General features: G+C 40.8%; 1 protein-coding gene across 4 annotated transcripts in view; it reads left to right on the plus strand.

The window, feature by feature from the left end:
* Positions 1–11,619, plus strand: part of GABBR2 (gamma-aminobutyric acid type B receptor subunit 2) — a 500,245-nt gene extending 488,626 nt beyond the window's left edge. For all 4 annotated transcript variants that reach the window (XM_084508376.1, XM_084508377.1, XM_084508378.1 and 1 more), the window contains 2 exons: positions 3,931–4,048; positions 9,109–11,619. In XM_084508376.1, the coding sequence (XP_084364502.1) occupies positions 3,931–4,048; positions 9,109–9,274 (284 nt within the window). In that variant the 3' untranslated portion in view covers positions 9,275–11,619. The remainder of the gene's footprint in view (positions 1–3,930; positions 4,049–9,108) is intronic.
* The last annotated feature ends 875 nt before the right edge of the window (positions 11,620–12,494 follow it).

The following is a 12,494-nucleotide window of genomic DNA, read 5'->3' on the forward strand; positions in this document are numbered from 1 at the left end:
TTCATGTATAACCAGCAGATGATGTGATCATTTTAATTTGCTTTTTGGCTTTATTTTCTTTACACCCTGCTCACATACAAAGCCAAAAGTGACTAGTCTTGTTTCACAGTCCCAACAACAGAAGCGTGGAAAATAGCAGTAGATTTTTAAGATCTACCCTTACCTTTTCAGAGCTCTTCAGTAAATTGACTAGAGTATCTCTGCCAGTTCTTGTAATTCATTATTAAACCACATTTACTTCTTCGTGGAGCATAAAATATGTTTTCTAACAACGAGAAGACAACAGTGGAATTGAAAAACGTGGGGTGAACAGCAGTCCTGACACCAAGTTGTAAGCAAGTGGAGGAATATTGCCACTAAAGCGTAATGATGAAGGTACTCAATAAAACCACAGTGTGTAAGTGCCAACAAAACAAACTTCTAGGTAAAGAGATGCAGTTTCTAGCATCCTGGAAAAAAAATGCAGCAGTGGAAGTCATGCTGTACTTTCTGCCCGCAGCTGAACAATGTTTGCTAAAATGCATGAATTGTTTAAGCCTACCCAGGTAATTTTGAGGGAGACAGGATGTGAAGTGATTACAGATATGGGAGGTCTGAGGAGGGAGTCACCTCTGGCAGAGAGAAAGGCAAGCAGCTGGCAGCAGTGACCTCCTCACTGAGCCTCTTCACAGCAGCAATGGGATGTCCTCCTGCAGCTTAGAGCTCTGTAATTGGAAGTCATTTCTCTGCTGCAGGTGGGCAAAGGTCCTGAGCTAACCCCTCCTGGCTCTCACTGACAACCGGGTAGCTGCTTTTGTTTTCTAATGAACCAATCAGAGAGTGCTGTGCGAGGCACTTGAGATATATTTGTCTTTTTTTCTCTGTGGTTTTCTGAATGGAAAGTGCTCAGGCATCACTTATTCAGACTTCTGAGTTCCTGTTTGAGGTCTAAGAAGGTGAAAATTACTTAGAAACTGCTTCTGGCTAATGTAAATTCAATTTTGAAGGCAGTCAGATCATCCCAGTGCAACTTATTCAGTAGCATCTGCAGTGGCAGACAGTACTCTGAGAATGAAGGACATTTTTCAAGTGGCATGCTTAATGGACAGAGGAAGAAAAGATAGTGAAATACTAAAGGCAGTCCTAAACCAGAGAAATCAGGAAAGCCAAAAGTTTACCGTTACCTTTAATTCATTTTCTTTCAGTTGTTCATCTGTACAAAATCAATTTCCTTCATCCTTAAGTTGTTTAAGTGCATATGGTGATAGTGTTTCTTCTTTAAGCTCCAGCTCTTGAAAGTGTATGACTAAGTGAGAATCTTGATCTTCGTTATAGGGAAGGGAAGGGAAGGGAAGGGAAGGGAAGGGAAGGGAAGGGAAGGGAAGGGAAGGGAAGGGAAGGGAAGGGAAGGGAAAGGGATTCTAGTTTCCATAGCTGCAGACTAAAAATCTAAAAACTAAAATCTAAAAATCTAAAAACTAAAAATTTTAAAGCCTTAGGCAACAAATAAGAATTACCCAACTGTTTTCTATTTTTTTAAGAGAGAGAGAGATACAACAGGAAAAAAATGTCTCGATGTCGTGGCAGTCCTATGTGGCTTCTGTCTGCACTTTTTTAACCTGGGATATTAAAACTTGTGTTCAGTCACCTTGTATACAGAAATACATGCAGTGTATTAAGAGAGAGTCATCTGAAAGAGTGGTGGAAGAGGGTCTATTAAGAATAACACCCAGAGTGATATATGGGCAGTTGGTGTTAAGGAATGAGTAGGCACAGAATATATGATTTCTGCTCTACTTTAAACTAGATCCCCCACCTTTTTGACAGGGACCACCTCCTTCCTCTCCTCCCTCCCCCCAGCACAACTAAAAGCACAAGAAATCCCTTCAGGGTGTACAGCACAGATTATTCTCTGAAATCATGACCTCCCAAAGTCTGGCAGTTGCATATTCCAGTCATTTGGTGTAGAATTGTATCTTCAGTGGTTTTGCAAATTGCTTATCTTTGCCAAAGGATTTGGGGCCCTAGAGCAGTTAAATAATAGGCCTTTTCTATCCCTAATTACAAAGATGAAATGAATTTTAACTTTGGTCTGTGTCATAAAGTCAGCATTTTTCATTGTCAGCTTAGATCAGCTCAGCATTGACATTGTTTTTAATCATGGAAATAAAAAGAGTTTTTTTTTTCTATGTGTCTGTTTATAGACATCACAAGGCTCTTATGCAAATGTCAAGCTTGATATACATAGAAATGTGATATATGGAAAATAAAAACTGAACTCTTGTGACAGCAAGTGCCACACCAGCAAACTTCAGGCTGCCCTGAGATGATGGGTTTCACTGCTCCTTATCTTAGCCACTGTCAGATTTGACTCCTTGCTGTCCTTGCTTCACATCTAAGCCATCACTGAATCCTGTCATGTCCCCTTCCTTTAAAGCACTTTTCTCTTCCTACAGCTGGATCCCTTATCTCTCTTTTACTGACATTGTGTTGCCTCAACAGAAGCATCTTCGTGTGTTCTGGTTGTGTCCTTTCTCACCCAGCCCCTTGTCTTCCATGCAACTTCAGTGAATAATCTTTCTTTCTCTTCTAGGCTGTAGCAATTATTTCCAACTTGCTTGTTAGACTTGCACAGAGGAAAGTGAATCTTACAAATTAGGGCTAGGTATGGCCACAATGCCTATATGTAGACATACATATAGGAGCACTTTACCATGTTCATTGATAGCATGGATATTCCCAGCATGCTGGGACCTGAATGTTCTCTGGGGTTTCCAGCTGTTAGTGGTAGAGAAAAGCAGCCTAAGCCTTCAATACGTGCTGGATTTTTCAGGCTATTTTCATTTCTCTCAGATATTCTCCTGCTTTTCTCACTCCTGCCCCTTTTTGCATTCAAATCCTGCAAGATCCTTTTCCAGCTTCTACCTTTGAGTCCTCCTCCATGTTGCCTTAGCGCCTGCAGCAGTCACTGTTTCTGTGTGCGTAGCAAACAACTGCCTGTGATGGATTTGGAGCTGCTCTGTAATTATTTATGAAAACTCTGCACTGTCCTCATTACTCAGATGTTTTCCATGTGACTTTGCTTGGCTTAACACAGCAGGAAACTTTGGAAAAGCAGGCAGGAACAGAAAGGATCTCCAGTTAAGACAGCCTTCTTTAAATGGCTGCATTCTGATTTTTGCAGAGGGACTGATGCACGCCACAGACCTCAGCACAGCTAGCCCCTGACTCCTGCATCTCCTGTGGGAATTAAGTGATGCTACCTGCAGAGAAAATATGTTATCATTACACAGAAGAGAGAACTGCAGGAGAAAGCTTTATGAAATCATTAGCTGCCCTTTCTGTAGACAACCTGTGGGCCAGTGCATCTGATACGAATGGTATTTCTGTGCTAAATCATAGCAGATAGACGGTTGAATGATAGCACTTAACTGCTTATGTGAGATAAAGAGTACCAAGGTTTCATAAATCAATGAGACCATATTTTTTTTTTTTTTCTGGGAAAATATTTAAACAAGTTGTTTGTCATTTTTGTTGTTGTTTTTTGTTTTTCATGTAGAAAAGTAACATTTGAGTGCAAGACAATATGATGATGCAGTTACTATATTTTTAACACCGTGTAAGACTAGGGAAAGGAGTATGACAGGGCACATAAAGGCATGAAAGAAGATGTTTAAGAGAGAGAGGGAGGAAGAAAACAAAACAAAAAAAAAGACAAAATATTTTTTTTTCTCTTTTCTGTTTCTTCCTGGTAGTTCCCATGAAGGACCACGTCACCAAAAGTGTATGAGTACCAAAGACTCTTGGGGAAAACTGAGCTGGTATTGCAATATGGGCAGAAAGAGATTATTTTGTGGCACTGTGCATACCTGTATAAACTTTTATAATGAAAGAATTTTAGAAAGATCATTTCATAACAGTAAAATAAAATTTACTGTGTTTTCCATCTAGATGGCGAGAAAGCAATTTTGAAAAATCATCTTGATCAAAATCCACCAGCCCAGTGGGGCACGTCAGATCCTTCCAGAACAAGCAAAGATCCTATAGAAGACATCAACTCTCCAGAACAGTAAGTAGTACACCATTATATACTGGTAGAGAAAGACACACTCTGCACTCTTGTGTATGCCTGTGCTTGTGTGCACACACTTTCTACTGTTTAAAACATAAGGGCCAGCTGGAACATCAGTGAGAGGAGATGTGAATGGCAACTCCTGAAGCACCTATGATGCCTCCCTGCCCATAACTCACCATCATCACCAAATTTAGAGGATATTAGCCCCACTGGATCCTGAAGTGCCCCAAAACAAACTAACATGCTTTTTTTTTGTCTTGTCAGAAATACCCATAGTGTGATGTCTAAAGTTTCTATAAAAAGTTATAGGACAAGTTGTGCTCAGCCACCAACATAACGGAGAGATGAGGATGTACATGGGAATACACACACATTATGACCATTATCAACAGCCCAGGTCCTTCTACACACAAGCCAGAAGGGTTCGTGGTGTGCATAGTCATTTTACTCCATTTTGGTCTTAAGCTAGAGAAATAAAAGCAGTTTTAGGGCTCAATGTTACCATAGCAGCTGGAGCTGAGTGGGACATAGAAAAACATTTCCTTAGAAACAAAACTGCGTCCTCAAGGAGAGGATCACAGAATCAAAGAATTCTGTGCTTGGTGGCACAAAACACTGGTTAGGTTCATGGAGAAGACAGGAACTTATGGTATCAGCCTTGCTTTCCAGGAACCTATATAATAAATTCACATAATACCCTCTAACAGCTCAGCAGGGCTTGCTGTGGTCCAAAGCTAAGGGAAGCATCATGCTTTTTTGTCCCTAGAATAAGTCATTTCCCTAAGGTAGCCTAATTACATTGGCACCACTTTATGAGCATCTGAACTAATAGCTGTCAGACTCCTGTTTGGTACTTGGGCAACTTAAAAGCTTATTAAACAGAATAAATTAAATAAATTACCAGACTCAGTCACATGTTACATCAGTGACAGCAAACCTGATTTCAGATAGCAGTTACTGCCTTGTATGACATGGTGCAGGAAAATACAAGGAGCTCTGTCTCTGGTCTCACTGGAAAAAAAAAAAAAAAACCAACAACAACAACACAACACAAACCTGCACAGGAGCTAACCTTAATGCACATGCACACACACAGAAAGCCCTTATTTGTTGAAATCTCTTGATTATTTTACAAAAACAGGGCCCTCACTGAGCAAACTCTTGTGACTTGATGAGGTCAGCAGAGTGCTTTAATGCATAGCTATTACATGTGCATCTTTTTCCAGCACCATTTGTGAGACGTAATGTAGTGTGAATAGATAAATGCGCTCATCTACATGTGGTCCTCTTGACGTAAGAGAGATACTAAGAAAAATGCAGATCATAGAATCATAAAATATCCAAGTTAGAAGGGAGCAACAAGGATCCTCAAGTCCTTCTCCTGACACATAAAAAAAAAAATTAAAAAAAATTTGGGCTATCACTGACAGATGAGAAGACTGAGATTTCCTAAAGGCCTTAAGAGTCAGGTCAGCACAAATCTGAATAGCCGCTGACATTTCTGGAAAGCAATTAATACAGTCCTGCTAAACCAGAACATCATCATTCAGGCCTTGCACAACTGTGCTTGTGCCAGGTCCATGGGTCAGTGTCTACCCTGAGGGTGCAGTTTGGCTACCAGAGCTGCACAGCCCAGGCCCAATGAATCCTCCAGAGAGAAGAAGCATAGCAGTCTTCAGGACTAGGGTTTTATGATTCTCTCTCTTCAACAAGAGATTATCTCTTGCCAAACCTTATGCTTTGCAAGCATATTCTTAGTCATTCGTGCTCATCGGCATAAAGGTTCATGTAGAGTGAAGAAAACATTTGATTTGGGATTTTTTTTCTTTCTTTCTTATCTCTAGTGCTACATTTGAATAATGTGACTGTGATTCCTTACCATACAGCTATGTGCATAGTGCAGGCACAGCCATACTTTTCAGGCCAGAGGTTGTTTCATACTTGCTTGCAAGATGTAGTTTATATCATCTCATTTTTTTGAGCTAGAGCTCTGCTTTTATCAGCATTTAAAAGACAGTCAAATAGCCTGTTGGGGCAAGTTTTGTCAATGTTAGTAACTGAAAATTCTTATCCAAAAAGTCAGTTATGACTGGATTATTGCAGTACAGCCATATGCCTTGGCATGAAATACCTCCTTTATGAAGTTTCTCTACTGATGGTGCTTCATATTTGCCTATCCTACTCAAGGCTGTTGTTAAAATAAGGTGCATTGAGAATGGTTAGTTTACTTGCTAGTACAATATCTTGCTTTACTGTAGCCTTTTAGAACTTCCCTAGCTTCCCAGCAGCTGCTAAAAATCAACATTAATGGGCTGAGGAATCGATTGAAATGATCTCTGAGCACTTAGGCGCAGTTTACACACTCCCACAGATCTTAAGAGGTTTGACTGCAGCCGCAGTTGTTTCACTCCCCACACTTACCAAATGGATCTCATCAGTGTTTTTGTATAGCAGAAGCAAAATATTTTTCAAATGCCTCTGCCCTCTTTGCAGCATCATGCACACAGTTCCCATCTGCATCGTATTGTGCTCGTATGTGCAATGGCACTGGAAGTCAAGCTTTTACTTGAATCTATTTATTCCTAATAAATGACATTTCTGTAGAGTTGAGGATATACGCCCCGATGAGTGACTGCTCTGTGTGTGGCACCACCTTTCTTTTCAGCCTCCAGGAAGAGCAGTTTTTGAAAGCCACTAATACTCACTATTCCCACCCCCATCTACTTGACCATACACTCTGACATATCTATATCATATGGCCAACTTGAAACAAAATGCCTGCCACCAGCCTGAAAAGCACTGACAAAACGTGGCAGGGTGGAGGAGGGGGGGGAAGCACTGATATTGAGAAAAGGGGAAGAAAAAAAAAAAAAAAAAAAAAAGAAGAAGAACAAAAAAACAACAACATGAAGAGTGAAGCAAGGTTAAAGATCTACTTTCGCTTGAGGAGAAAATGGCACTTTTGTTTGGATTCTGTTACTTTTTTTTTATTGTTTTATTTTGTTTTTCGTCCCTACAAGTTTTGCCTAAGCTCTTAATTGTGTTCTAGTCTCCAGGCTATCTTCCTCTCCCTCAATTCCAGGAACCAAGTTTTCAAGTGAAAGTAAAGTTTAAGTACAGTTAAAGCAAAATTTGCCACCCACCGCAGCCACCGTGTGCATAGCCAAATAAACATGCTTTGTCCATGGTATGGCTAACACTTAAATGGGTAAGAAAAACAACACCATTCACTTGATTATGCAACTGCATTCTCTTGAAATAGCTTCCAAAGCCCTCTTTAATGAGAAGTCTGTAACAGTTGAACAAAGTAAGCATTTCCACCGGTGGGAAAATAAGCACAGGCAGTTCTGTGTCTGACCCTGCAAAGAGAGGCAGAATTACAATCTGCAGTGTCAGGCTAATAAGGATGCAGTGCATGGAGGCAGCGAACCGTGCCACCTCTGCACTCCTTGGGAACCAGGAATGAGTTCATTGATACCACCAAAAAGAGTCGGAAACAGTAGCAAAATAACAACGAGCGGATTTGCTTTTATCCCAAAGATGCATGGGCAGCAGTATGATCATAAATACTGTGGATTAATATTGCTCTAAACTTTTAGAGAGGGTTTGTAGGGCAAAAAGAATGAGGAAGAGTTTCCTGGCTAGGCAGGCAGCAACCATTTTTCCACCCCATCCCTGTATATAACAAGCCTTAGTGCTGTAGTGAAGAAGCTAAAGAGAAATATCATTTCATTTCTTTCTGTTTTAATTTGCTAGCTATACTGTTTGGTCCCTGAGCAGTGCAATGGATGCATTTGTAGCTGTCTCCACTTGCTAACACAAAGCAAAAAGAAATGAAATGTTTGAATCAGAAAGGCAGTCAAAAGGGAAACTTCCAAACGTATGCTTTTATAAGGGTCTGTCTATACAGTGAACATGGCAGGGAAATATAAATCGAAAACTCCGTTGAACTGATACAATGCCACGTATGGATATTTTTCTCCCGTAATTAAAGACCTGGCCTTCATTTCAGCTCTGTCACTTTAATATGTGCCCTCTCTTAAAGAAAATCTCTCCTTGTTTCAAGAGCAAATGTGTCCAAATGCAGGCACGATCCTAGTAGGATACCATCCTGATCACCAAAAACATCTCGTGCACTAACAAACCTCAACTGGATTTGGATTTTGTGGAAGGCACTAGTATACCCAGAGCATGCGGGGAGCAAAGCACTGTCTCGTGGCACTGTTCTCTCCATGGAAAGGGGTTAGGTGGGCTAACTGTGATCATGGCTTAGCATCCCTTTTAAAACAATCAAAACAAAACCCTTGCTTTTATGATGATGTCAATCTTCTATGGAAATTGGATGGAGGATGCTGGGTTCCTAAACACTGAATTTTGGTGTGGGTGGGAGGACAGACTGCTTTTTGAGTGCCGGCTCTGTGGTCCCACAGTGCTGAGTGTGGGAACCTGAGAGCAGTCAGCACCTTAAAAGCACAGACCTAAACTGCAAAGATGAACTACTTGGAAATGTCAGCAGTCTGAACTCCCTCCCTCCATGCACCTGTATGCGCCTTAGCTGGAGTTGCAAAAATGCCATCTTTAATTCCAAGATCCTTGCGCTAAGTGATGCATGGCTTAAAAATGAGTCGGCAACCTCATGAATGTCCACGCAGTTAGCCACTGCTCTGCATGCAGTAGATCACTTTGCAAGGAGTGGAGGATTGCTATATGTCCACATGCCCTCCTTGCAAATGTAAGGCTTTCCATTTTTCTAGTATCAGCAGTCTAACAATTAATCTGAAAGTGCCCAGGAATTTCAGAAGGTTGTGAGATGCTGAGAATGCACCATTAGATTCTTTTGTCATGTCTAGCCTGTCAGAAAAATTCCCCAAAGGGACATAACACTGAGGTGGCAGAGCTCAACAGCAGCAAGCGTGATGCTCTTGGCATTAACTCTCTCCATCGCAGCAGCAGGCACTGGAAATCTCCTCACAGCATCCTGCAGACATACCAAGCATGTAATATATGACATTTTCCTCTTGGCTAATGCTTCTCTTTTTCTGTCTCCCTCCCAGCATACAGCGTCGGCTGTCTTTGCAGCTGCCCATCCTTCATCACGCCTACTTGCCGTCCATAGGAGGAGTCGATGCTAGCTGTGCCAGTCCCTGCGTAAGCCCCAGCGCCAGCCCCCGGCACAGACACGTGCCACCATCCTTTCGAGTGATGGTTTCTGGGCTGTAGGAAAGGGAGATCAGTGCTTCCTGAACTGCTTTTAAGTACTCGATGACTGGACTAAACATCTGACATAGAACTCAGCTACAAACACATAACATTGGCTCTGACCACAGAGGAACTACTGCTGAGGCCACCGCCACAGGAGTGCCAGGGTAGCTCATGTGGGAAGGCAAAGGAGAAGGACGCAAGGAGCTTGATCTGTAGCCTTATTCATGGAGTTTTTATTTCTTCACATAGAAGTCACTGGAAACATTTCTTCCCAAATTTCTACGAGCAACAAGGAGGCTGGGAAATACGGATCTTGCAAAAAAGACACTAGGAAAAAAAAAAAAAAAAAAAAAAAAAAACTCAAATGTCACTGAGCTTTACGTGGCTGCTGAGAACATGCAATCCTATACTGTATCCATGTACGGAAAAATACAGCGGTTGAGCTATAACGTATTTATTGAAATAGATACACTCATTTTTACAAGAGTTGTGTTAAATTGCTGGAAACATTCTGCACTGGTTAGTCTTGCTTGTTTTCATTTCAGGGATGATGTTCAGTAGGAAAGGCGGATTGTGAGAAATGGTTCCTCGGGTGTCATTGAGACTCCGCAGCGCTGCGAGCAGGGCCACCTCTAACTAGCGGCAGTACGCGAAGTCCAAGCAGAGGCTGAAGCTACAGCTCCGCGTTGCTACCAGCTGGAGAGCTGTTGGTTGGGGTTGGAGCATTTTACCCTTCTCCAGGGATGGTGGTAGTGAGCCCTGACCACCTGCAGCTTTGTTTTAGCAAAGTTTCGGCATCTATTTCGGAGTAAACAACACCAGGCGTAACGTACTACGCTGTCTGGAAAAAAGTCCTAGGGCCGATAACTCAAGAAGCTGGGGACAGCTGGGTAGTAAAGTCTTAATGTCACAGGGCGGATTGTTTTTCATAGTTTGTTTGAATTTTGTCACACATAATTACAATAAAATTAATTTAGCGGACTCGGGGGGGAGGGCTTAGGGCACAGCACTTTGCGGCTGCAGGCTTTGCCTGTGACTATATTAACATAGATGTTAATATACACTATGTTTGCTTTGTACCTGCGTGTGTGACAGTTGTAGCGGACAATAGACAGGACAGATCAAATTTACCAACAGAATATTTTATTTTAATCCTAAAAGGACTGTGAAACAACAACAACAACAATGGGTTTTACACTTTAGCTCCCTCCCCTGAGCAGAAGTAATTAGGAGGAATGATAGTGGCACACCATCTGGACCAGCTCTGGAGCCAAACCCTCCGGCACAGGTGAGATACACATGCAGCTTCTTTTTCCAAGGGACTGGAAATGTGGCATCTCCCTGCCAAGGCTGTTTACTCGAAGCAGGGCAAAAAAAATACGTGAAGCACCCACTGGGCTCTCAGTCTTCTTTGACCAATGCCTGTGCACCTCAGCCCAGACCTGGGAACGACGCTTCTACAAAGGTTTACAAATTAGCAATGACTGAAGCACAGCTGAAGAGGTTCATTAGCTGAGGAACTTAACTGCAGCTTTGACAAGCTAGCATAAATCTCCATTAAAAAATAAAACACACCTCATAGTGGCCAAAACCAACATGAATATATATCTGAATCTTACAATCAGGAGCATCACAAAATATTTCACTTGGCACATACAGTAAGAGAGGTTATGGAAATATCTGTAGCTTTTAGAACAAAAACATGTAAGTATAAACACAGATAAAATAGAACTCATTACTCTGTTTAAGCACTAAACACTGACGTTGTCACTCAATGTGTGTTGACAGTATTCTCTTGCTTTATTAATATCATCAGGGCCTGGTTTATTTTAAAAGGAATGTTAATTTTTAAAAAGAGAAAAATTACAATATTGTATATAATGTATACACAAAGATCTCTGTAGAAATATTATTCCAATTTAGCAGGAAAAAAAAATCAGAAGTATCGGACCATTGGAGGTGAGTGTGTGTGTGTGTCTGTAACTTCGTGAATACTGACTGTGTGATGTTTATTAGGTTTAAACCATGCAGTACATTCTTTGTCTCAATGATACTGTAGTTTCTCCCATAACATTATTTTTTTTTTTTTACTTTACTGCGGATAACAAGACCAACCAAGTGAATATAGCTATTTAATGTTTCTGTTCTTTTATACTGCAGCAAAAATGTACTGTAAATTTATGAAGAGGCTGTGCCCCAATGGCATTTTCCAATGATGTTAGTGCACAAATGCTTTAAACTAGACTGGAACTGCCAGAATAAAATGTAAATGAAGAATTTCTTGTATAACCTTATACTGCATGAGATCAATTTTTAATAAATTGTTGCAAATCTGTTTTTATGAATAAAATATAGAAAACCTAGCTTTTTGGGTTCAGTGTCCTCTTCCCCCACAACAAAACCATTCTTTATGTGTAATACATGTCTATACATAAGTCTTCCTTGGAGAAGGAGAAATCCTATTATAACACCACAGTGAAATGAAAAGTCAAAATACAAATTCAAGTTGTTGAAGGGTTCACATATAAAGAAAAAAGACAAATGAGTTTCTGCCCTGTAATACAATTGTTGTAGTGTTTCTAAGTGAAACTCAGACCTTTTTTAAATGGGAAAATAACATACATCAAACGTATTCTAAATATTTACATCCAAACCTAACTAAATGCATACACTATTCTCTCTTGCACCATAGCAACTGTGAGTTCAGGAGAACGAGGAAGATTTGAACATTTCACATAAGTTACTGAAGGTAAGGCAATCTTCTAGTCATATACACAGACCTCTGCTTCAGAGAATGAAATCTGTGAGAATGATCACGAATTGTTTCATGAAGGAAAACATTAAACCTCTCCTTTCAGTTTTGCACAGGTTTTATCTTCTAAACAAGTCTCTTTTGCTTGGCAGCACATGAGGAGGGTGGGAATATATTGAGTGAGATGGAGGAAAGAGCACTTTTTGTAGCTTGTTTTTCAACACGAAAAACCTCAAGCCAGCATAAAATGACATAAAATCCATGAGAGCCATGGCAAATGTGTTTCCTGTAGATGTCTGATGCAACTTAAGAGGTGCACAGAACACATGCTAAGGAGAAAATGAGTGAGGAGCCAGCAGCATGGATCGTGGATCTCAATACAGAGTACCAGATGGCAGGAGACACTCACGCAGATACATCAAAGCTCATTCAAGAAAGGAAGAAAAAAAAAGTCCAGAACATCTCTATTGTGAAACCTATATTCAG

This window comes from Aythya ferina, assembly GCF_964211825.1.
Source record: "Aythya ferina genome assembly, chromosome: 2".
Lineage (NCBI taxonomy): Eukaryota > Metazoa > Chordata > Aves > Anseriformes > Anatidae > Aythya > Aythya ferina.